This window comes from Toxotes jaculatrix, chromosome 3, assembly GCF_017976425.1.
Source record: "Toxotes jaculatrix isolate fToxJac2 chromosome 3, fToxJac2.pri, whole genome shotgun sequence".
Classification (NCBI taxonomy): Eukaryota; Metazoa; Chordata; class Actinopteri; family Toxotidae; genus Toxotes; species Toxotes jaculatrix.
The window spans coordinates 15,058,243-15,086,014 of NC_054396.1; the positions used below are offsets into that span (position 1 = coordinate 15,058,243).

General features: G+C 41.2%; 1 protein-coding gene across 1 annotated transcript in view; it reads right to left on the reverse strand.

Annotated features, from left to right (window-relative positions):
- LOC121179317 (guanine nucleotide-binding protein G(i) subunit alpha-2) overlaps positions 1-27,772 on the reverse strand; it is a 54,479-nt gene that overhangs the window by 11,720 nt on the left and 14,987 nt on the right. Inside the window, exons 2-3 of the mRNA XM_041034097.1 lie at positions 4,549-4,591; positions 479-620 (exon numbers count right to left, since the gene is read on the reverse strand). Of these exons, the coding sequence (XP_040890031.1) occupies positions 479-620; positions 4,549-4,591 (185 nt within the window). The remainder of the gene's footprint in view (positions 1-478; positions 621-4,548; positions 4,592-27,772) is intronic.

Below are 27,772 nucleotides of genomic sequence, written 5' to 3' on the forward strand. Positions count from 1 at the left end.
TGCTGCCTCAAGTCGTCAAGGCTAGATATGGGTAGTTAGGATGGAGGCAGAGTGGAAGCTTGGCGGTGATTAGTAGAGATGATATCACTGAAAGGACTGCAGCTATATTACACTAAATTTTAATAGGTTTCCTGAAGGTTTGTCACTACCTTTAACAGTATTCCACTCTTAAACGACTTGTTAGTGTCAAATTGCTTGAGGACAAAATGTCTCTTCTAACTGCATCTGTATCTAAAAGTATCTGCAATACACATTTATTAGGCCAATATATGCCAGTTAATATTTGTCATGGTTTAGGATGCTCTCTAGATGGCTTGTCTTTTATGTTTTGCAGTGGCTGGAAAAAAAATCACAATCATCTGAAACATTTTTTTTGTAATTTTTTTTTTGTATTCCCAACATTTCACTTATATCTTGGTTTTGCAGAGGGCAACAATGGTAAACGGTTTCAGTGTCAGCTTCACTGTCAGAGACCTACCGCTCTAGCAGGTTCCTCATAGTCAAGATTGAGGTTGCCCATGGCTTTGATGATGGCCATAATGGACTGGATTGTGTTGCTGTAGACAACCGCTCTGTACTGCTTGCACTCATCTTCTGAGTATCCATCCTCGTGAATAATCCTGAAAATCAGAAGGAGAGAGGGTGGTGAAAAAAAAAAATTATATTTAAAGCTGAAATCTCAATTTCATAATCAAACATAATATTGAGATTATAACTACTCAGGATGCTAAAAAAACATTGTAATAGACCTGGTCCTGCCCGTGTGTGATCACAATCAGAACACTGCTGGGTTGAGGTACTGGGAATATTCAGGCATTTTTGTATCTCTCAGCTAGAGGACACTAAAACAAATATTTACTTGCTTTTGGAGCTATGGAGAGAGAAACGAGGAGGAAGAGGCATGCGCTTGGAAAAACCATGGGGCTGAGACAGAAGCTGCTGGGCTGGAAACCAAACAGAACCACCTCCCCTGGCCTGTCACAGCCCAGAGACCAGAGTCACACAGCCAGGATGCTCATTGGTCGTGCAATGTGCTGAATGGGACCTCATTAAAATGCAAGTAAGCCCCACTGAGTGTGAAACACTGTGAGGCACAGCCAAAAGGACCAAAAACCCACACTGTTACTTCCTCATCCAAACAATACTTACTTTTTTATTTCCTAAAATCGTTCTGTTTTTTGTTGACTTGAATGGGACTTTTGCAAACATTGATTTAGAAAGTGGTAATCAAACTTTATCGAAACCTAACATCAGGCTGGCAAATGTGGAAAAGGTATAGCTGGCAGCTAAGTGCGATCTAGCTCTTTGCATTTGAGAACATTGGGAAACTATGCTTTATACACCGCCACCATCACAATACAGGTCAAGACTAATCATGCTGATTTTTGGAACATACCTGAATGTGGGGAATTTAATGCTGTGTAAAAGAAGGAACTGTATAACTGTGAGTGAGAGAGATTCAGAAGAGAAGAACTGTGCTTCTAAACCTCACAGCCTACTCCTTTTTGAGTCCTCCTCAATTAAATATTTCATCACTGCTTTGTTAAAAATAACTTGCATGTCTAGTGTCAACCTGTGGAAATTTTCAATACAACTCTAAAACTGGATTAAATTGAAAATGCATCATTAATGCTGTCATTTCCTTTAGCCGTCACATTTTTTGCAAGCATATGTCATCTTTTTTTTTTGTCACAATATACATATAGTCTTGTGTCAACCAGTGGAACATTTTTAAAGAACTTCAAAACTAGAATAGCTTTCTGTGATGCCCCCGTAATTCTGCAACCATAATTATGTTTTTGTCAGAATGATGAATAGGAAAATTCCCAAACAACAAACAGAAAAACAGAAAAATAAAACAAAACAGTTGCTCAAATACCTCTGTCTTTGAGTCTAGTTATGGACTGAGAATTTGTATTTGAGGTCCCATACAGTAATTTATGTATATTCTTTATATTCAGGTAGCTGAAAGGCTTCGCCCTTACTCCCATATGAGTAATGAACAGTGGTGTTGTAGTTTTTTTCACTGAACTGTCTTAACAGGGCTTACTCAGAACTGACATTTGACATGTCATAGCAGGACAACTACAGGTGTCAATAACTGCTGCAGTGTAATAAAGTTCAGATCCAGGATCCAGAGTATGCCGTCCACAGCACGTCAAGTTTACACAAATAAGTTTAAGTGACCCAAGTGAGTAAATTAAAACATGCTAAAAATCCAAAAATGCACATAAAGAAATAAGTAGACAACTTGGACACACTTGTATTTGTGCATTGTGTGTGTGTGTGTTCACTAATGTGCATATATTAGGGGATTTTAGACAACTGCACCGGAGTGATTGAGTCACTCAGTGCAGCGACACTAAAGGATATGAGAAACTTGGCAACGTTCATTTTCATTCATGCTGTGGAAATGCACATCTTGCATCTTCTCAACTCTTGTTTCAAGAACAAGTACGGAAGATTTCAGAGACACACCTTGTTGAAATTGAAATTACCCAGCCAGGAAACCAGCAGTTTCATTTATGCTTCAATGCACAGAAATCAAAAACTCAGACTATATAGACAATAAAAACGAGCGTTTGTACTCCTCGTTTTTTTTTTTGTTTTTTTTTTACACCATAACCGTCTACAATTCTGAAGTAAAATGAACCACAACTCAGCAACTGCACGCCCAGTTTCTCAATCAGAACCCGATCTTGGGTTTGACAAGATTTGAAGAACAGCTTCTGTGTTTTTCTAGTTCTTTAATCTAAAGCAAAAATTAGTGACAATCCGACGACGAGTGGATTAGTCCAGTGGGGCGTAGGAAAGGTTTATGCTGTTGCCTCAATGTAGTGGAGCACTGTCAAGGATCATTACAGTACAGCTTGACTAAAATGATGCAAATGCTTACTAAGCTTTGTCAGATTACATTCAGCGCAGCAGTAATGATGGGTTTTCTGAGCAAGGCTAATTCTGGATTGCACACATGCAAATACAGGTCTGGAAGCATTTTCTCTGAATTAGCTGTAACCAGTATGTACCAAGATGAACCCTAGTACCTGCTGAGTGTGGTACAGATATCAAAAGATCCCCGTATTCTGCTGACTGATTTAATCAAACATCAACAATTGTTTCTTTCCTCCATAAAGGTCAGTTCAGTGAAAGAACAACAAAAACAGCAAACCGTCCACTTAGCTAACATGTTACATGCCAATATTTAAAAATTTCACTCACTGTTGCCCATAAAGTTGGAATAAAATATATTTTATCTCTTCTCGTGAAATGATTGTGACAATGTGATTTTTCTTGATAGATAAAGTGTATATCTGCTTAAAACTTTATTGATCAGTCTCTTTCAATGTGATTACTGATGAGTATAAATAGGAATAAAGAGGAATGTGTCTAAAAACAAAATTTTTCCAACTTTATGGATAACAGTGTATATAACCAGAGCACCAGTGTGGCTGCACTTGATTTTCTTTACCTCAGGTTGGATGTTGATTTGACTGGAACCTAATGTACTGTTATTCAACCATCAAAGCTGGGTGTATCAGAGTGCCATTAAACCATTGCAGAAGAAGTGGGTGCATTAAGTTGATGTAATGTGATTGTTTCATGTATGAATTTGAAGAAGGTTACAGCCTCCTCATCGCTCCGCAGAGATTTGATGTTTTTGTCTGATTTTTTTGTGTCTTTTTGTGTCTTCAGTCGAGCGGAAATTTCAGTGAACATTCACGTTGATGATTCATTCGTTCCTGTCACTAAAGCTGCTTTCACACACACACACTGCAACCTTGAACTTTTCTAGACATTACCCGGGGGAGCTGTATGTGTGAATGCAAATGTCCGACTCAGTTGAACCGGACATTAAACAGACTTTACCCTGCCAGCTCCCTAGCACAAAGTCCTGACTGAGCCAATGTGTGAATCGAGCAAGTATCTATCCGGAGAATTCAAGGTGAGAGAGTGGGCGTCCTGCACGATCTACCTGGGCCCCACCCTTTGCCTAAACCAAATGGAGTATTTCCAGCAGGTGAGAACGAATCTTGAACGGAAAATCTCTGGTCGTGTGCCTCGTGTATGAAAGGGAAAGTCTGGAAAATGTCCGTATGTATGTGAAAATGGCTTAAGACTATCATCAATGCATTTTGCTACATTTTGCTTTTATTTATACACCAGCTTTTCCACCTCAACCAAGGGCAAAAACTTTTTTGTGATATTTTGACTTTCAAATTTTGACCATAATGCGCATAAAGAAAATGGGAATGTTTTTTTTATGAAACATGATGATGAAGAATGGACCAGAGCTGAAATTCAAGCCCAGGAAAGATATTTTGCTGCAGGGAGACATCTGTGCTACACATTTGCTTCAATATCCCAGATTTTTTGTTCTGCTACAATTCTTCTATTTATGTTATTATGCAGCGCATACTGATTCTCACATTAATGTTGGAAAAACCATCTATTTTTAAAAATTTCCAGATACATCTACTAATGCTGTTAAATCAGGTTATTATGTCAGACATGTTGGGAGGAAAAGCAAAACAATTAGCCGTCACTCACTTCATCTGCTTCACAATGGTGCTCTTCCCTGACTCTCCAGCACCTGCAGAGAGAACAAAAACAGGCAGAGGTTAAAAATATGCTCCCGTTAGCTGAGAAATGTAAACAGGCAGTGTGGCCGCCTCACATCTGGACCCTTGTCTTGCTCCCCTCCCTTTACCTCTGAGGCTTGGCTGCAGCTCTGCAACAGACCTCATCTCTCCATTTCATCCTGGATCGCTCTACTGTTCCCTCACACTGTACACCTACAGGGGCTTTGCCTATTTTGCTGCAAACCAGTCAGTTCTATCTGCAGTCTGCATTCAAATGGTAATAAAGCCATGTCTTAATTTCACAGTGGAAACATCATCTCAGCCTTGAAGGAACAAAAACCACCTGCCATCCTATTCCCCTCTTTCTCTGTCAAGACAAGTCATTTTTATCATGGTCACCATTTTAATGGAAACGTCTTGCACTGACAGGATATGGGCTTTTCTTATCCAGTGCTATGTTTATTCTAACAGCCTGAGGCGACCACAGAGAGCTCATCTGCCACAAGGAATCTAACACTACACACACTGAGACACACACACACACACACCCAGGGGTGCCTGTCAGTGCACTCTCCATTCGAACTCGCCCAGGGTGAAGTCTTTCTGGGATGACCCTCAAAATACACTACTACACAGCATGCAGCACGCACATGCACAGTGCAGCCCCTGGGTAGGAATGGGCCAAGATAGTTTCCACAGACAGCTGTCAGCTCCTACTCCTCCATGGTATATGAGCTCAGACTGGCTAATCAAGCAGAACGAGCAGTTTGCCTTGAAATAAAGGCAGTTTTAACAGGCGCCCAACTGATTTTTGACAGCCTAAAGGTGTCATCAGGTGCGTGACTAAGACTGAACGTGTGGCAGAAAAAGTAACAAAACCAAAAGGGTGTGAGTGTCGGGCGTTGAAGTGTGCCCAGACACTGCTGTGAAAGTGATTTCCATGTTTAAACATGCAGGCACATTGTGACGTTCTCTATTTTACATCCACCTCATGGTTCTGAAGTCTCCACTCTTTCCACCAAGCAATTTACAAATCACACTGTGATAAAGTGCTCATCCATCTGCTGTACAGTCTGTGGGCCATATTGTTAAGCAGGAGGAAAAAGGAAGATATGCTCTCTTTGGCTCACTGCATACCTTGAGTGTGAATTGAAACTGTAAACATTTTCCCAAAAAAAGGGGGGGGGGGGGGGCAGTGTGCACTCTATATAAACCCAGTTATTTGGACAGAATGTAGATACAATATTTAGCAGTGAATAAATCATATGTACCAGACAAGCAACAGTCCTCTCTTAAACTTATTCACACTAACTCTGTATAACTTAAACTACCCCTTAGATTCAAACACTAATAAAAGGAAATTACTAAATTACAATTTAGAATTAATCATCAGGAAGAGAGCAACACAGTGGGATAGATATGCCCGAGTTTGGCCCTGGAGCCTCTGCCATGAACTCCACCACAGATATGCAAGTCAGAACATACTTTGAGTTCATGAATCTGACCAGGGCAAAGCTAGCAGGCCTGTCTCTCACAACACACACACACACACACACACACACACACACACACACACACACACACACACACACACACACACACACACACACACACACACACACACACACACACACACACACACACACACACACACACACACACACACACAGGCTTTCCTGAAGGTAGTAAACATGCCCTTTGGAGTTTGTCCAGTGAACCTGAAGCTGCTAACAGTTAGAAATGAGCGGTGAAGTCTGGCACATACCTTGGTGCCACTGCTGCTTTGATTAACAAATAGGTAGCAGCTCTCTTTGCTGTACAATACAAACACACTTTAGCTCCCGGCAGACTCTGTGTATTCTTGGTTTTTAAGCATGTTCGTGTGGAATCTGCCTGAAGTTCAAATGACTCACCTGCAAAAAAAAACAAAAACCTGTCTGTTCCTCATTACACATGACAGTGACATTAATGTGAGAGGACCACACTCTTAGAAAAAAAATTGAAAGCACAACGAATCGGAGAATAAACTGGAGTTTTATGTACACCTCCATTAAAAATAAACAATGTACTGCTGCTGCAGTTATCGTCAGTGTTAATACTTCAGCAACCAGAAATGTGCAGAGGCAGAGGAAGTAGAATCCAGCACTGCACTATTTGGTTTTAATATTTCATACTTGCCAGCTGGCAGTAAAAGGCTGCCAACAACTGTACAAGCACATGTACTTTAATAAGAATGTTTGCAGAATTCCTACAGGACGGGACACACTTTGTTTCTACTAATAAAACCTTAACTGAATGAAACTCACACACACATACACATTTAGTAGGACAGCTGGTACTGCGGAAGGGATCATAGAGGATTCTCTTGTTATGGTCACTGATGTGATACAAGTGGCAAACACTCTCAAGATTGGGGCAATAAGCAATAACATGCTGGTGGCTGGGGGTTCTGTCTGGAAAAGCTGTGGTAGGAACTCCGGGGCCTCATGACAGTCAGACTGATACCACTGATCCTGTCGCTTTTACACAACACACGTTGTCTGATCTGTGGCTAATGCTGCATTATCACCATATCTCCCTTTGGACCACAGAGGCTCAGGACTCCAGCTGCATGAACGCATGAACACACACACACACACACACACACACACACACACACACACACACACACACACACACACACACACACACACACACACACACACACACACACACACACACACACACTGATCATTTCCACTTGCCCTATTGATACTAGAATTTTCCAGAGTTTGTTTGGAAAACATTTTTATGACTCAGTGCTGAACAAGCAGAGCTTCCCTCTACGGTAAGCTTTAACTGTTGGCCTTGGTGACTGAATACACTGCAGTCATCATCAGATCTCACACACTGCCAAAGCAGAACAAAGCAATTGCTAGACGTAGCTTTGTTTTTACGTCTTTCTGAACTGACAAATGAAAACTGAAGATGAAGTCAAAGACGCACTGATGCATTTAAATAATGTATTTGACAAAGACATGGTGGGATCGGACTGCTTGTGCAGAGCAGGAGCTGACGAGAAGTTGAGTTTGCAGGAAAATAAATACTGCCCACTGCCTAGCAACTGGGCAACGTTTACAACGGTTGTGGTTTTCTTTGACGCATGGTAGAAAATTAGGAGGAAAAAAAAGAGTTCAGAGGGTGGGAGAGGGGGGATGGCCAGTTCAGACTCCAAGTCCATTAGTTAGCTTCTGCATGTTGGTCACAATTACCTTACTCTCACACAAAAAATGTAGAAAATGGAAAAAAAAAAGAGGAAGAATGTGAGTGTGTGTGGATGCTTACATATCATCTTTCTGCATGTGTGTTGTGGAAGAGGGGGGTATTAGCATGAAGATATGTAGTACAAGGAAAAGGCAGCAGGGAATTTGTAAATCTCCCAGCAAGACTCAGGAAATTGCCTGACTACCGATGGGTTACAATGTGACCGGCAGCCAGGGAGAATCAACAGGGAGATGGGTGCCAGGGGAACCAGTGCCAGGATTAACTGGGGCCCAGCTGCAGCAGGACAGAGCTGGGTGCCTGACCCTTGATGGACAGACTGTATTCACAGGTGGTGAGTGTTATATTCAGTGACACAGTCAGGTCAGATGACAGTTACATTGAGCGAGTAAGGTCTTTTTTGGTTGCTTTCCCCCAGTGCACATTACAAGGGCACATACAAACAGAAACATGAACAGCATTAATCAAGTCCCAGGCGGGCACAGACTAAAGGAAACTTCTATTAATTGCATAAAAGGAGAGAATACATTGATCCCTTTGGGTCAGGTAAGATATCAAAAACAAAGTGTGTTGTTGCCCTGGTGGTTTCATTAATTTAATTGTTAGAGAGCTGATAAAGGAAATTACTCTTGTTTGTATTCATATACAACATGGGACCCATTGATTTCTTGCTCGGTACTTCATTTGGACTCAAATGAGTATGCCTGTAATTGGGTATCTGCCCTTGTTTGGGGATGAGACGGTAGCTGCTTAGGGGCCCTGGGATATGAAAAACAATTATTACTATCATGCCAGGGGAAATCTGTCTGTTCCCACTGTGCAAACAGGTGGTTTTAGGGCTTGGGTCCAATTATCCGGCATGGTTCTTAAACTGCAAGCTGACAAATCTCAGAAAGTCCAGCAGCAGAAGAAATGTGTGTAAACATGACGGCCATGGACAGCAGCTCGTCTATCAATGCCACGCTGCTTGCTGAACTTTGCCTTGCTAACACAGACTGACTTGCTTTTTTACACTTTACATCCACAGCCTTTGAGCTACCTGAAGCCATATATGTGTTGGTGGGTAAAAGCGGTAAAAATAAAATGGCACACAGCAGAGGTGGTCCAGTTTTCAACCTGTGCTCTATCAGACACAGGAAACCTGTGGTGACTGACTGGCCTTTAGGTATAATAAAGTCTAAACTGGGCAAGCAGCTATCAGCCCTAAGAAGCTTTCTTGGCAAACAAAAGTGAAGCAAAAACAACGTGAAAATCTGCTGACGGCCGGTTCACTCATCAAGCCCAGAAAACAGGGCCATCAATTTCAATATACACTCAGTTTTCTTCACAGAAATAGGATCTGAGAGAAGCACTGACAGAGCTTTATCCACTCCCACAATTGACCTGTGATGAAACCCAATGAGAGGAAGAAGTGTGCCAGCCAGCTCTTCAGTGAGAATCTTTGGCATGCTCACACCGTCTCTAGAGTTTCGCTACTCAGTGAAGCATGATGAAAATGACAAGTCCAGACATAAAAGGAAGAAAGAATGAAGGGTACTTGTTACTGTTCTGTGACTGAGGATCAACAGCTTAAAACAATCAACTTATTTATCTTCCTGCAATTCCTACATATTGCAGCTCATTGAGTTTAAAATTTTACTGTTTCATAGGTCCACCTCCCATGGCATTAGGGCACAACCCTATGTGTGAATAAATGTGCATGTGTTTGAAGCAAGTGTGACCCATCCTGGTGGGACTGGGAGCAAGGCACAAAGGCAGCAGTGTGGGCCCCTGCTAGCTGAGAACACAGGCCCGCTGTTGATGTTTAGGCCTGAGCCATTCCAATCAGCGCTATAGCTCACACCAGTTACTCACACTGCTCCGCCTCCTTTCAGTCAGCATGACAACTGCCTTCGCCACCCACAGCAAATTGTTTTATGGCCACTGGCAAGAGAAAATGCTTGCGGGGACATGACTGAAGAAGTTAAATCTCACTGCTGATGAGAGGCTTTGTGTTGAACTGGGAAACCAAACAATGCTGACAGGCCTCCTGGTCCTGATGAGTCTGACAAACTCAGTTTTTTAGAGCATTACCCAGTGATTATGTTATGAAAGGAGGTCTGGGAGGAAATCCATTGACAGTGATCTCGGAGGAAACTTTGAGATTTGAGAGTGATTTAAGGCAACATAACAATATCAGGGAGTGTACCTGATAAGGACTTTTATTAATGGGGAAGAAGTTTTGAAGAGGAAAACAGAAAAGAAATTTTGATGTGAATTACAAAGACACATTTAAACGTTACATGTAAATATAATTCAACCAACCTGTTACAGACACAATCTGGACAAAAGCTACATTTCCCATTTAGATTGTTTTTCTTTCCCTTTCAGGCCTTTTCGTTCTTCCTAGCTGATACTGAACAGTGTGGCTGAATCAGAGATGCAATGGGATAATAACCCAGTATAAAACCAGTACAATATTATATAATCCAAATGAACAAGTTTTTCATGCAGAGCTATTGTCCTGCATTGCACTAACTGCATAAAGCAGTGTTCATGATATTGTGTGCACAATCTGTAGGAGTGGGTTGTTTCGATACTCCTCCTCCATGTAGTCCTCTTTCAAACATGCTTTTACAAGCTGCTCAGGATATCCAAAATAGACTGCCTTCGAGTAATTACTGTAGTGCTGTGTTGTAATTGTGGTAGCCATTTGTACTAAACCCTCAGGCACGCAGACAATTTCCTGAAAAATTAATAAAGCATTGGTTGTGATGTGTGAAAGAATGAATGTCACATGCTTTAATGAGACAATTATCTGACTGATTCTTTTGCTGCCACTGAGAAAGTTACAAAGGGAAGGTTGAATTAAACATTGTAAAGAGCACAAGAATATTTTATTTTTAATCCAGGCTCGGCCGTCTACTACATCTATAATGGGATGACCTTCTGGTCCCTCCTGCCCCGCCCCCCTCTCAGAGCAGATCTGTTACATAAAATCAGTGTGACCTTGACCCCATGGTGACATGCTGAAACATAAATATCAAGTATGCCCTGGCTTTAAAGTTTAACTCTGAAGACAATAGAGGCAAACACTGGATGTCATGAGGTTTCAAATCAATATCCACTTAGAGAAACTGAGACTTAACACTATTTAGTCCACTTTAATGTGATTTTTCCAGCTTCCTTAAAGTGCTGATAAATACTAGTCTCAGTGCACGCAAGGCTCGTTTCACTGTTAGACATCACTTCTCACCCACTTGGGACTTCTCTCAGTCTCTTTTCTTACTCTCAGTAGCCTGCGACACATTGTGACTTGAGTAAATAACACAACGAGGTGCCTGAATTCTAGCAATCTTCCTGCTAATATACAATACAGTAAACAGACACGGGAAAAAGTGATGAGGCAGCCTGTGTTAATGCTAAGATGAGTTACTAAAGGAAGCAATGGGAATTTAAGAAAACAAAGGTAGAAAAGAAGGGGACAGGGTTAGAGAGGGGAAGACCACAACAACAGAAGTGCTGAGCTGGCAACTCTAGCTGCAGCAGGATCCAGTGAGACAAGACAAGCCTCAGTATACTGAACTTTCTGAAACACAGATCTCTCTTACGCAACGAAATGGCCTTCATCACTTCTCCATCTCCCCATGGCCTCACTTTCTCTTCATTCTATAAAATCTAATTAATTCCAATTTCCATCATTTCTCAACCTCTTCCTCCCACTGTCCTCGACCGCCTACACACCAACCGTGAGCAGCCCGATGCCGCCTGTTCTTCTCAGCTACGTCCTGAGAAATGTGCCAATCCAGACTCAAGACCAGAGGCCCTCTGAGAGACACACATGTGTCACTTCCTATTCTCAGATCCAATCAAGGAGGAAATGGAAGCAGCTTGCATGAACACGTGTACACTTGCAAACGCAAAAAAAAAAACCGCACACACACACGCACACACAGACGTATCTGTCTATCTGAAAGACAGGGACGGAGAGATTCAGTCTCCTCCAACAGATGGTTACCAAGCCTCGGGCAAAGAGCAAGTCTGGACAGCACAGTCACAACTGCTGCCAAAGCAGAGAGGGATAAGAGGGAAGAAGACCAAGTCTACTTCCTCTATGTATAGTCAGTGAATGAGGCAAGACTGACGAAGAAAAGGGCATTTTATCCACTTCACATAAGGCATTTGAACACAATTCTGCGTAAGGATGCACATTTCCTTAACCAATTACTAACCACAGCAACAATCAATAATACATTAATCATTAAAAGCTTCTACAATAAAAAAAATGCATGTTTTTCCTCAATGGTAAATCAGCCACAATTAGATGGAAAGATGAAGAGCTGAAAGGGCCAGTTTGGGAGGACTAAGACCTCCAATATGTTAAACTGCAACACGTTTTACTGTATATGGAAAACCCCTCTTTGATCATGGTCCTAACTGATTGTGGGACCATAAACATTCAGAAAAGGAAAAGACATTGTGGTAGCTGTGTGGCTCCTGCAGAGTTTATTAGTCACGAGAGAACCACATGGACTATACGCCCGCTGAGCAATTAGGGGGTGTAAAAGATTAACTGATTTCAGGCAGGTAGACTGTGTTAATCCCAGCGTATATCTATGTTTTTGTGTCAGATTAAAGGCCATAGACGCATTGAATAGTCACAGAGGTTTGATACAAATGCCTACCACCACTACACTGTCTTCCTTGAAGGAAGGGATGCTGCACAGACATCCTCCTTTCCGTCAATAGAAGACTGAAACATAGAGGGCTGCTGAAAGAGGAAACACAAATAAAAGAGAGGGTAATAAAACGGAGGTGTCATGTTGAAATGTGTCTGAGAAATGTTCAATTGATAATGGAGCTCGCAGGAACTCTCAGGATTCTGTCAGCCTTGAAAGTGTGTGAGTAATGCAATGTTCTGATGGGCTACCGGGACCTCTGGAACAAAATGTCTCTGTCTTTTTCATCTCATTCTGAGAGATGTGGTGAGCAAAACACAAAGAAGAACAGCAGCTGGTTTTAGGAGAGACTGACAGCTCTCTGTAAGAATTTCTCTCTTCTCTTCTTCAGAGGGACTCTTCTATCCCTCTGAAAGGGGCGGACCTGGACAGCTGATCAAACAGCTGATCAGCTACCACGTTACGTGACAATGTCCATGTCCACAATATTCTTATAGTCCAAGGTAAGGGCAGTTTCCTTTTGTCTTTGGTTGGGAAGACAGTGATCGGAGGCCGAGATGAGCGGGGCAGAAAACCATTAATCGTAGCAGACAGGAGAGAGGATCGACTGAGGCGAGTGAAAGGTGAAGAGAGGAGAGGCGGAGGAGACAAAGAGAGAGACGGCCTTTAGAGACACTGATGGGACACGAGAGTGAGGTCCCACTGTGAGGGTGCCAAATTAACTGCCCAGTCCCTGGCCTTAACTGCCGGTGATTGAAACAACCTTGACTCAATTCAGGAGTAGACGAGTGTATAAATATCTAGCAGGGAAGCTCCAATCAATCGGGCGCCAATTTGAGTCAGCAAATATTTATTACAAATGACCCAATCATGCTCCTTAAATTTGCTGATAAGGAAAAATGGATTTCGGTGAGGTCTCGTCTGCTCTCATTTCTTTCATGGCTGTGGTCCAAGTGTCTCTCCTGCCTCATTTCGTCAGCTCTGAATTCTTGTAGTGAAACCATTTGAAAGAGCACTGTGCAGGAGTGACTATCAGGCACGCCACAGAGCCAGGAGCAGTAATCACAGTGATTAACACACTGCAGTAGCTGGTATTCACTGATTGACATGATGGAGACTAAAATCTAACAACAAAGATACACTTGTGTTTCCACTATTCATTCATTTTCTCTATCTATACTACCCATCAAAGGTTTTACAACTCCCCCGTTTTTCTAGTTTATACTGAAATTTAAGCAGCTCAGGTACACCCTCCTACAGCTTCACATGAAGAAGACCAGCACAGTCCCCAGACTTAAAATCCCATGGAGCTGGAAAGAAGGTGAAACTACAAACAAACTACAAATGCAACACATTTGTGGAAACTTCCACAAACGTGTTGGGACAAACTTTCTGAGCAATATCTGATTTCCATTGAAAAATGTAAAAAGAAAAACGTCATGAGTGTTCAGATGCTGAATGAGTCACAAATTTGGGAATTTGTAGTTTAACAGGAAGATTCCATGATTTTGTGTTCTCTGATTGTTTATTTGTTCTGTGATGATTTGATTTCAGAAACACCAAGACACCAAATTATGTAAATTTAAATAACTTCACCTCACTAACAACACACTTTCCTAACACAGATATACTGTTATCAGACAGACAAATCTAAACCAAACAGCAACAATTACTAGATCTGTTTATCTGCTGGAAGCTATGATGCGTGTGTGTGTGTCTTTGCTTTCTCACTCCTCTTTGACTCCTGCTTCCACATAGTTTAATCACAGCTAACATCGTGCAGGCGTCTGGTGAAGTCAGGGTTGGGATTGTGTTACATGACCTCTGACACGCTGCTGCTGCCCCAGCTAGAGACAAAGACCTGGGCTGGTATCGAGGGTAGAGAAAAATAATACCTCTGCATACACAAACACACATGTACACACACACCAACATCCGGCATATTATCTGTCATCTAAAGCAGCACCACGGGTGCAAACCAGGGTCAGACACTAATTTAAAACCTCATACAGATGTTCCATCTGCTAAGATGAATGGTAAACACACAACACTCAAACACTTCTTTAGAAGGATAAAGAAGCACACAGCTTTGCTCAATGCCCAGTAATGTATCTGCTACTAAACAATGTGGCATGAGTTCTTGTGCTTTTGACTTTAGCTGAGCTACAGGTTCTGGTTTATTCCCCTTATTTTCCTCCTCCCTTTCAGTTGTTGTGTGTGTTCTGTGCAATACATATCCATGTTCAGTTGTGTATGTGTTATTTGGTGCTAAGTATCTGTGTCTCTAAATTTAAGGCGGGGGGTCAAATATCTTTAATAGCTGGCATATTTCAGGCCCCTTGGCCAGATCTGGTCTCCCAGAATCATTCAGTGTACACCCCTTTCTTAGAGACACCCTGCAAAAACAGACTTGGATTCAAAGTGAGCATGTAAGAAATTTGTTTGCAGAACTGACAGCAATTCAGTTTTGTACAAATTAAGTCTAAGATTTTGTTTCTGGACCATAATGATTTCTCCTGCCTCATACTGTGCTTTTTTTGTGTCACCCAGAAAGCCATGCCACACACACACACACACACACACACAGGCTTTCACAGTCCCCACAGCCACAACAATAAGACTTCATAGCATGAATTTGTTCTACTGATCCTTCTCATTCTCGTTATTGTAGGAAAAGTCCGAGACACGGTGTGGTGGTTCTGAGCTCACTGGAGGTATCTGCTGCATCATGAGCTACGGGCGACTAGGAAATGCACTGCTGATGCATTATACATACATCCATTTTCAGCTCTCCTCCTGCACTAACCTTTGTACTCAGACACACATTCACTTGTGCAGGCACACAGAGATGGAGGAAAAAGGTTCAATGAATTATGGATTGGTGCGTCAAAATATAAGCAATGAGCTGCGGGAGGAGGACAGTATAAACATTTGGATAGAAACGTGCTCAGTAGAAAAAGCTGGATAGTGAAGATTCAGTAAAATCGGAAGCATCTTGAATGCTGTTATAACAGATCATCATATTCCAGGTGAAGACCAAGAGGTAAATTAGCTTAAAAATAATCAAAAATAAAACAGTAATTCTTAAAAGTCAGAAGTCAAATCAAGCTGATGTTAATATGTAACTATACTTGTGCAACTCTTTGACTTTCACGCAACCAAGGAATGTGAAATCACTTATTTTATGGAAGGAAGGAAAAAAGTGAAGTAAAAAGCTGATTTAATTGTGATAGATGTGATATACAAGCATGTTTACACAGTAATTATTTGAGGATACTGACCAATTCAACAGCAAATACCTCAAAACAGGTCACAAATCCAATATGTTTTTCTTCATAAAACTGAATCCAACAAAAGGCAAGAGCCCTTGAGAACACAGAAAATAAGAACTTTATCGATAATGCGTCTTGAAAGGGCACAAACACAATTTTGCTATTATTGTTCTTTTAAAGCAGGAATTCAAGAGTCTGATGAAAAACAGCATGTTGCTCTGCTTCGGTGCACTTACAATACATATCTCATACATACTGTATAGATAAGAAGGAGCACACACAGAGACAGACACACTTACACACGCACTGAGGCCTAAACCATCATATTCTCTTTTTTCCCATCCAGGTCATCCATTGCTTTTCGAGCTCTTCAAAAATGCACATCATCATTTTCAAATCTAAAAGTGACTCTGGTGTCGACGGGGAAAACAAACAATGTGTGCGAACACTTGCAGCTGAGCAGCTGTAATGTTATTTTAAATGTTGATATAGTCAACCACAAAATACAACAATAATTAGACTGTGATTATGTTATTATGTTATCCTGTCAGACAATTTCATAACCATAATATAGTGATTTATTCATCTATCTTCTGCAACACATGGCATTTATGAGCATTTATGAGATTCTGACAACAGAAACACATGAATTAAAATGACTGGCTATCATTTAAAATGTTTGACTACAGTGAAACACAACATCAGTGACCACAGAAAGTTTAATCTTGCTGAGACAGACGGAGTGACCAGATTCCTGACCAGCTGACATTTCAGTCAAGACAGTGAACCTTTCGAAAATAGTCTGAAACCTCTGCTGTGGATGCAAGTCATTTCAATATGTAATCCCAGGTTTTTAGGCTTTGTGGACCTTTGTGTGGTCATGGCAGTCCAAGAAGTCACCGGCCTCCCAGTCTGGCCTGGGATAATTAATCCAAACTGAAAGGCCATCGATCAAAGAGCAGACGAGGCGGCCAAGGCTGCCTGTGACGACTGGCCTTCTCGCAGCTCTAAAAATCAGACGCTGCCTTGGCCTTGAAGCCTGCAGACATGAAAGGCGCGACCAGACCAATGCACCTGACATGGCCACTGCAAACATCATCGCTCAGCATTTCGACTCAAGTTTAAATGACACACTTTGAAACCAGTTTTAACTTTAAGATAAAACCTGCTCTCTTTCAAGATTCACTTCAAAGCCACCTAATAAATGAAGTAATTACAAAAATATGTACACATTTTATTAGTAGATTTTAATCACCATATACAATATCAGTAAAACCCAAGAGCCAAGACATTTCTCTTGAGTTAAACCTGATGTCCTTTACAAACAATAATTGAAGACATGGTTTCTAAATACTTTCCTGAAATATGATTTGCTTCTACTCAGTGAAGTAACTTCTTTGACAAACCTGAAACCCCATCTCATCCAGAACTGAACAAAATAAAAATAAGTCAGAGTTAAATGCTTGAACAAAGGGAATTTTTTTTTTCAGGTGTGTAAAACCACCACTGCCATTAGTGTTTCATTAGCTGAGAAAGGGAAAGCCCATGAAGCCAGCTGCCAACAGGTTTTCGTAAGGAAAGGGTTTTAAGTTTAAGTCACGTTTTAATATTAGACACACTGTGCAGACACAGCTGGTTAGGAAGAGGTTAAGATTTGCCTTGCAGATAAATGGGTATACTGGTTAGGGTTATGGTTTAATTAATGTGATAAGCCTTTAAAGATTCTTTTTTATAAAACTGGAAACGCATTTTGAAATAAACCTGACTGATCCACATTTAAAACAAAGGTTCTGAAAATGTGTTGAGGTCATCGAGCAAAGTGATAATGCAATGTGTAGATGATAATTATCTACACGAACAGATAAAGAGAGTGTGAAATCTGAAGTGTGCAAGAGTAGGAAGAGAAAAAAACGAGCCAAAAGAGTATGCAATTAACCACAGGAAACAGACAGGAAGTTTATTCCTTCTCTGTGTCACTATAGCAACCTCAACTTGCAAGATGAAAAAAACGCACAGGAAATGAAAAGAGGAGGGGTGAAATGGGAGGTTTCTCAACGGTTCGCACATTTTCCTCAGAGTGTACAGGCTGGAACTTGCTTTGCTGACACCTTTCACTGAGTGAAAGAATTCAAGTTGACTGGTCACATCACGGAGGCAAATGTATCTGCAGTGTTGCTGGTGTCAAATTTCACACAGATCTGATTTTGAATATGCTGTACTCACAGAGAAGTTTTTATAATTAAACAATGATGGAAGCTCTGTTGTATAAAAAATGTTTTGACTTGGAGGATAAATAAAGGCACAATATTACTAGGGCAGCAAAAATTCTAACATAGGTAATAAACAAACCTAAAAACAAAAAAAAAGAACAAATCCTTGTTTCTCTCGTGTGGATGCCATGGATATGGAGATGCTCTGTGATCAAGCAGAGGTGACAATCTTGACAAAGCAAAAATCTCTCATTAGCATGAAGTCCAGTAGGAGTGGCTGTCTCCTGTCCCCACCAGTGAAGGCAGCAAAGGCTGCAAACATATGCACGCGGAGGTACTGAGGTCGTAACCATTAATCTCACCACAGAAAGTGGAAATAAAAAAAAAAAAAAAACGACTCACAGAATCTAAAGAATGAAAAACAGGTGCAAGTTAAGAAGCTAGAAGATGGTCTGGTCTATGCTACTGTTTAAGACAGTGAACTGGAACCACACATGCATGCAGGGGAATTACATCACTGACACTTGCCTCGACAAACCTCCCTGCTAACGGCAATTTATACCCAAAAGAATCCTGAATCTTCACAACACCCATCAGTGGTCCGAGAACAAACTTGAGTTGTCCTCACCAGTCACTGGGCCATTACCTGTCAGCGGCCCACCATCAAGATGCTGCATGACACCATGAAGGACACCATGAAGGCAAAACAGCAGGGAAGGTTGCTAGTGACAATGTCTGTGCATCCGCCCCCAACCGGTCTCTCTCTTGCAGATTCATTAAAGGTGCTCGGCTCTTTCAATCATTCAGATGTGACTGGTGAAAGTTGCACTTCTACCAGTTCTCTTTGACTATGAGGTTGTGATTATCTCTGTTAGAAATGTCAAACTGAGACTTGCCATCCGTCCGTAATTCTATCACAGTTCCTTCCACATTTTGCACAGTTGGCTTAGAAACAAACTGTAAAAGAAAAAAAAAGGTGATATTAAACTTTTAAACAAAAGTCCATTGCTTGTCTTTAAGGTTCATGCTCCACAGTTTCTGCTGGGCTTCCAGACAATTCCTCTTCACTGGGAGGCTTTAACTGTGAAAAAGTATGTAGAGGACATGTTGAATTTGCATTACTGTGCTGTACTGTAGGCAGGAAAAAACTTGCCTAAAGATAACTCTTTCCAAAACATGTCGCATTTTAGCAAAAGTTGTCTTGCCGAGCACCACACACATCTACAATAATGAAATGTTAATGAGGAAAAACACTGAATTTGTGTCAGCTCCACCCTGTGCCTGGACCTCCCTGATGAAAGAAAAATTTTATTCCACTGACATTTCTAAGAGTGACCCACAACAACTTGTGTACTCATCTCGACAGTCATTGTGCTGTGGCTGTGAATCTGTTTACTCTTATGAATACGTTCATGATCATGCCTTTTATTATTACTCATGCACAACAGATATTGCTTTACTATATCTGCCCAACTGGCTGCATGAATTTTCTCCATTCTGTGGCCACTGTAACTGACCTTTCCAAGCTGTTCCTGCCATTCTACTATTTCATGGTTCAGTTAAGTCGTGCATTACAGTACCATAAAAAGGTACAGACTACATGAGATATGAATGTATATTCTACATGGGTGATGTGCATTGTCTACCATCTACCATCTGTTATTTACCTTATGCTGCTCTTTCTGTGGCATGTGCAAGAGACTTATGGTGTCAGTGATTCTGCACAGCATTATCCAAAACCTTGACTTGGCACTTCCACCTCTAGATCAGTTGAATTGTGTGACAGCACTGGTCTGGACTGCAATCTTTAATTGAAACTACATAGCAAAAGGTTATGGCAGAAGAAAACTTTTTTCATCAAAGCTTTCTCTCCAAAATTGGTTTCAATCCAGGAGATGAATTGAGAGGGGCAAAGATAAAAAAAGGTAAGCAGAAGTTTATCTCTTTGGCACAGCAAAAAGTGTCCCAGATTTTTAGCAAGAACAGGGTGTCTATCAAGCAATAACAGCTTGTCTCAACACTACCGGCACCTGGAGCTTGGCACATAATTTATCTGCTAAAGTTGCCTATGAGATTTAAGACAGGTTATCTGTGTTAATAAGGTTTATGGTAGCCTTATGGTGCAAGTGCTACAGGAAGAAGGGATATATACAGCTGGACCAAGCAGATCAGAATCAGATTACATAAATTACTTGAAAAAGGAACCACGCAGCCATGGTCATCAGAGGACTTAGAGGTTTAATTCTAATATCTTCCACGAGAGCAAAGAACTGTTGATGGAGACGGGCCTCTCAGACTTCCTGATATGATGGTAAATTAACCTCCAATATTGACTTTCTTAGATATGCATTAAAGCAGGGAATTTCTTTTAATATTTTCCACATTTAAATAACACTTATGTAACTGTTAATCCAGAGAAAGTGAGCAAATCAAGTGTAGCTTTGTCACTGTTCAGCCACCAATTAAAGCTGCAGTTTGAAGAACTGCTGTTTTCACATAAACAAGCAGGACTCTTAAATTTAAATTACGACTAGACCCCATACATGACTAGCACTGCTTGTTTCCGAAAACCTAAATGTAGTGATTCTATTTCCATATCACATAGTCCTTACAGCAGCTTGCATTTACTTAGGATGAGTATGGACTGGTAGTAACTACAGATACCTGCTGACATATTTAGGAATGAGCCATAAAAAAAAAAAATGTTTTATAAAACATTAAAATTGTGTGCTCATGTTAACTTTATCTTTGTGTACTATACAATGTGTGTGTTACTGAGTGAGTACTCCACAAGAATACGGAGGACTACCTCTCTCACAGAGAGCTCTTTGTGTGTGCACACTGCTCCTGAACCAGCAAGTCTACCAAAGCCTCGTTGCAGCTTTGTTTAGCTTGTTTTCCTTTTGTTTATTCCACTTCCTTTCAGGCTCCTCTCTCTGCAGCTGACCAGAGAGATGGCCCTGGACCCCAAAAGAGGGAGCGAAAGAGACTCAGAGAAAGTGAGAGACAGACACACACACACACACACACACACACACACACACACACACACGCACAGACAGACAAGTGCTCTGTCAAGTGAATCTGGTTCAAATTTCCCCAAGGGACCTCCTAAAGGGATCAATAAAGTATATTCTATTCTATTCTAGAATGGAGCTGGAGGAATTGACATATCACCAAGATGAGATGCCAGAAACATTCATTTACCAAGTTTATGTTCGGAATGGCACTGAACACCTGTGATATCAAAAACTAAAACTCTCCAAACAAAACTTCTATCACTCACTGTGCAAGTACTTTGGTGTTTGACAGTTTTTTTTTCCAGCAGCAAAACAACCTATTCAGTCCATTCTCTCTGAAAAATAAAACAATGTCAGTAAAAGAGGATTCCTGAAGCCCTGGTGTGTCCAACTGGGGAAAGTCTTATATGTAACCCCTGGTCTCTGTGCGAAGAAGCACAAACAAGTGCGTTTTGTTTCTTTGTTTATTTGTTTTGTGCACACGTTGCCTAACAGCCTACCTTTGGCACATGGTTTGTGGCTAGATAGCCATCAGCAGCATGTCGATTCCTTTACTTCAGCATTGGTGGAACAGCTACTGACAGAACTCTACAGTGACAGCAGCAAAATATGTAACTGGCACTGAAAGGGACAAAAGTTTTCACACACAAGGAAGCTCATGTTTTTCCGCATAGGAGTGAAAGGGCAAGTAAAAACCAATGAGATAATCTGACTGGTTAACTGGGCAAGTGGGTAAGTGGTTAACTGGTTAGCCTAGCCACAGCATAAATGTTCATTTGTGCTTATATGCAACTGTAATGGGGACAGATGGAATTGCAGGTCTTGTGTCCAGTGTCGTTAGTTTTTGAAGTCCGCAAATTTTGTAAAACTAGTGGGAAAACTAAAAGTGATTATCATAACTCAAACTTTTTTTAATCATATGAGACAGAAACGAAGCAAAAACTATGAAAATAAGACCCAGGTCAGAAATGTTCCTTTAAAACGCTCATGTAGGCACACACAGTCACCTTTGCTGCTGTCACTGACATCCTCCCAGCCGGTTGTAGTGCCAAAACAGACGTGTTTGCTTTCAAAACACACTCTGCTCCAGTGATAATCACCATAGTAACCACAGAGCTGAAACCCTAAGCTATCTGAACCTTTCCACACGTTAACAATTACAGTTCACCGAAGCTGACTTGCAGAAGACTGTCATCAAACGTCGGGTCAAAGACGACCAGACAAAGCAAATTAATTCATTAACACTATAACAGTGACAGTAATAACTCAGTTGACTCTCAACAACAGAAACATTTCCTTGACAACGCAGCCTGGCGACAGAGCCCTCTGGCCTCATCGAGGAGATGGCATAAAGAAAAGGTGGAGATAAGGTCTCTTCGATGAGTGATGTAGCTGTTGCCCCACCCCCACCCCTTTTTTTGACTCCTAATTATCCAGGGTAGTCTCACTCAGAATGAATACTATGACTAAGTAATCCACACACTTACTAGAAACTGACCAATACAACCACAGTCTGATCTACTGGCCACTGAACAGCACCAGTGGAGGAGTCAGGAATTAAATGCCTTACCCAAGGTCACCTCCACAGTGGTAATACGTTAAATGCAAGTACTACTCTTTCACTTTCAGGCTCAGATCTATTACAAATGTTCAGTCACGAGCTCCCTTTAGGCCGCTGCTGTCTTCCAAAGACTGATGATGAAGCTTTCTGTAAACGAGCATTTAGTTCACCATTACAGCAAGTACTTCTACACAATTTATAAATTCACTGTCCTTCACCCTTAAGGACGACAAAAACACTGGTGGCTCACTGCTTATGAGGAAGCTGACGTCAATGGTTAAACAACAAATAGAAAAATACATCCTTGCTGTGACTAAATATGCTCAACTCCCTCCTCTTTCTAACATTGTCTACAGGAAGTCGAAGCAAATTGAAGAAGTTGCCCTGTGAAGGTCAAGCCGTGGTACAAAAGACACAGTTCTCTTTAACATGCGCGATTTCAAAGTATTTGATCACCCTTACCCTCCATGAAGCCCTGCACAAACTTCCTGCCTAAGTGAGGAAGATCAGAACAGTGCTGAAGGTTAGCTGCATCAAAGGGAAACATCACAAGTACTATAGATCTTGAAAGAAAATTATTTTAATTTTGATGATGGGAACATCACGTTTGTCTGTACCACCCTAAAAAATCTTCAAGGGGATTCTTCTTTTCTTTTTTTTTTTTGCGCAGCACCTTTCATAAGTTACACCAGCATGGCTGCAAGTTTTCTACACCGAATGAAAATTTGTGTTTTCTAAACAAAAGTTTTTTTCCACTTGGGTGTGCATTTTTTCTGTCGCTGTATTTGAATATGAAAGTTCCCATGAGAACACATGAGAATGTGACTCTCCTTTCTAGCAAAACTGGGGTTGGTTTAATCAGTTTCCTCTTCACCTTCTTCACTGTTACCAGAGGGGTTTCCTTGATTACGACTCTTTCTGTTCTAATTTTTGTTCTTCCTCTTAAGCTCTACTTTCACCATGTTCCTCCTTTGTCTCCATCGCTCACATTAAATGTGTTTTTTGTTTTTTGCTTCCGCCTCCTCCTATGCAAATTTTTGTCAAGCGGTGTCATGCGGTCTTGACATCTGTCAACGCTATGAGTACAACTAAGAGTAACAGCTCCACCTGCTAAGGCACATACAGAAGAATTATTGTCATGTGAGACTGAAATTGCAAGGTAAGAACTGAGACTGAGGCAAGAGTCAAAGTTACAGTCTAAAAATGAAATTCTACAGCTGTGCTCTCTGGGGCTCTGAGGATTATGGGCTCAGCACATGGTAGACAACACAGATGTAGGCACAGATCTAGGGTGAACCACAGGTCTTGTCACACTTTGTGGATGATGGATGGATGTGAAAAAGCAGACACCACCTCGGAAGCAAGGAAGTAGGAAATAGCTTGGCACCAAAATGTAATCATGACAATACCCAAGTTTAAAATGTTTTCAAACATATTGAGTCATCATACTTAACCCAAACTGACTTAAATAAATAAAAACATAACTTGCATAAAAAATAATTCAGATGTTCACCATTGTTTGTGCTTGTTTAAAAAAAAAGTACAAACAAAGGCCAGAAAAATAGCAACCTTATATTCGAGTGCTGTTATAAATGCCATAATGGACAAGCCAACGAATGTGAAAAACACATCTGGGAAAGTGTGGGGTTGAAGATCAATTTAAACAATGCCAGCAACCTATTATGACAACATGCAATTTACTGTTGAGCATCAGCTATTAAAAAAATAGCTATTTCATTCATTCACATCAGTCCTGTGCATTACATGAATTTTCTATTCATTCTGACAATGAAACAGAAAAGATAAAATGTGACAGCAAAAAAAAACTAACAAAAGCTGAGTTTTTGATCTGGGGTCCATTTGCTGACTTCCAATCTTAAGTCAGAGTCGGAGCTTATGAGGAGCACTTTTAATGCAGAAGCTGGGGCAGAGTGAACCCAGCTGTCCTTCAGTTTCATGTCCTGACACAAGCACTTGGGCTGCCAAATAATGAGGTTCTGCTGATTTAAGAGCAGAAGGATGATAAATTACCTGTATTTCACAGGGTATATTCTGTCTGTTGCTTGGTAGCTACTGTGCTGAGATATGACAGACTATACAGTATATGGACAGTGTAGCTGCAAATAAACAATTTGTGCTACAAAGATTTGTTTCTTTCTTTCTCTCTGGTAGAAACTAACAGCAGACCTTACAGAAGAGGACGGTGATGTTGTTTCTCCTCTCTTTCCAGGGAGTCCATCATCCCCCACCACCAGCCCCGCCACAAACTTCCTTTTGTTTAACCATTTAGGGCCATTTTATTTTTGTTGATGCAGTGGTTTTTCTGGGGTTGACACTCAAACTGCTGGCTCTGGCTCTGTTGTGCCACATTTTTTTACTACTTCAGGGTGTTTACTCAGTTGTTTTTTTCCAGTAAAAAAAACAAAGCAAAACCAAAAAAAAACAACAACAAAGGAAATCACTGCACTTTTCTCTCCCACGATGCACTGATAAGAGCTACCCAGTCATAGCAATATATCAATATATTGCCCCTCCATTTTTACCTTTAATGGCATTCAAGAAAACATCTACCTATAAGTTAATGCAAGGTTATAGTAATTGAGGTTTGAGAGAACCCCCTGAGGGGCTATTAGTCAGAATAGTCTTGTTGGTTTCGCAAAACTCATGATCTCGCAAAAGCAGTGTAACAAATTCATCAGTTTGGCAACAGTATATCTGACATATATGTTTATCAGAGTTTCATATTTTTAAAAAAGGAAAATGTGACCAAGCTCAGTATAAAAGCAAGTGGGTAACAATGCTGAGAGTCTCTGTTTGTGTTTAGAAATGGTGCGTGGAGTCTTAACTTTTGTTGTGTATTTCTTCTAATGGAACATCACAATCCATAGCTGATGCAGTCCCTGGTGTTTATGCAGGCAGGTATCATAGTGAATAAACAGTATGGAAGTCACAAAATTTGTTGCACAACAGTATTGAGTTTGTTTGTCCAGCAAACTCCCATCTGCGCTAATGACTTGATGTGTGCATATGTGTGAATACAAAACAAAAAAGGAAGCAGCGAGGCACATATTCAATCCAGAACTTAATGTCCGCATAAACAGACAGGATTCAAACAGCTGAGTCATCCATCTCTCTGCTCCTTTAATTCTCTTCTCTTTTCATTTTAAGGATCACGGTTTGATCCTCAGACAAATGTCGGATTCCTGTCCTTCCCCATGCTGCAGTACTGATGCTGTTAGCACTTTTCTGCTGCACAGTAAACGTCAAGAACCTTCTGTGCCAAGAGCAACCTGGACACAGGTGTTTCCAGGGGACCAAGGGACTATTTTCTTTGTCATTTAAGAAAGTGTAAAGGTCTGAGGAGAGAGAAAGACAATGATCTAAGGCCTCATGCAGACAACAGATATTAGTGGTCGTGCTGACGGGACAGTAAGACAAAACATAATGAAGTAATCGAATCATAACTGAGTATGAAATCGGAGGGAAGAGTGAGGCACCAATGGACTGTTTATTTTGGATTTTGGCAGTCCAGAGGAATAACTCATAGTGCTTCTGTGGTCTGACCCTGCTCACTTCCTGCCTCACAGGAAACACGCTGAACAGCCCCAGCCCTGCCCTTCCTGTTCCCCAAGCCTGTGTTCACACACTCACACATACACACAACCATTCTGCCCGAGTTGAAGTCAGCTTCTTTTTCTCTTTAAGGTGATTCAAACACCACCAACTTACCCAAGTAGCTATCACATCCAGCAAGTGGACACCACACTGCACCAGATCATTTTACCCTACAGTGTGCGTATCATCTGAAAAATGAGCTTTAAAACGATACTTAGAAAAGCACTGGAAATGAAGACTTTACAGCTCATAACGAGCACTGGTCCCCCCGGCGCTTCCCAGACTGCAAACCCAAACTACTTTGTATTTGCTCCTGAACCACAACATGAGCCCGGGCCAAAGAAAACGCTGAGACGCAGAGCTTGGAAAACATTAGGATTTAACAAGTGCCTGGGCTGAGATGGGCTGTAATTGAGAAGTGACAATGTTAACAAAACAGTTCTCCTGTAAAGACGGGGGAAAAAAAGCTGTATTTAGGGTCCCCTGGAGAAAGCAGGGAGGCCCTCCCCCGGGCTGCTGCAGTCCAAAATCCTCCATTGTCTTGATGCTTCATTTCCCCACAGTCTTTAATCAAGCTGGAGTGGAAAGGGCAGGCCATTTTTTTCACCACAGGACTCAGTCTACCATTGAAATTGCTGAAGAATGGAGATCTGCTTTAACGGATTGTAAGACAATGTGTCAATCTAAGAGAGACGAGCCAAATGGAAATAAAGTATGCACTGGCAACATGGACAGCTATATTTAACATATGCTTATCTCTTGGATCGGATCGGATTATTCCTTTGTGTATTCATGCATTGGGAGTATGCAGGTCTAAACGCGTGCAGTATTTCATGAAGGCAAAAAAGAAAGCAGAAAAACAGGAAATCAACCTGCTGCAACTGGCAGCCTTTGTGGGCAGGTCTGAGTCAGTGCACGGCCTTCTGCCATTGGCTCAGGCTGCTTTTAAGGGCAGACTCCGAGAAGAGTGATAGATAAGCAGATACACAGAAAGGCTCTGAATCACTGTCTATAAACAAGAAGTCTGAATAAAAACTAACTATGAACAGTGCTTTAAAAGGATTTTCTGTTTAAATACAACCAAAAAACATTCAGCCATACCAAACTCACATCAATATAAAACAAATCACAACAAACATCACAGGCTATTTCAGAAATAGTAATAAATGCCCGGCTCTGCAGGTACTACTACGGAAAGGGGCATGCAGGCAGAGAGAGAGGCTTCTAATGAAGCTGTGCTCCTCCTGCCCCGTTTTCAAACTCCTCTCTGTACAGCTGTCTGCTCTCTTCAACTTAACAGCTCAGCCACTGACTGACAGCAAAACATGCAGCACAGCAAATCAACACTCCAACACTTTGTTATCACCTCTGCTCCCTCCTCAAGCTCCTTTGCCCACAGTCCTGTCCATCACTGCCTTCATTTCTATTCATGTTCAGTCGGGAGATACCTAAATGTGTGACTTCCCTCTTTCTTTTTCTTTTTTTTTTTTTTTTTTGTAGTTTGTTCCACTCACTGCAGCCCATTTGTCCCCTCTACCACATTTAAATAAAGGGATCCTCTGTCAGTCTCCAGAGGCTGCCAAGAATAAAGATGC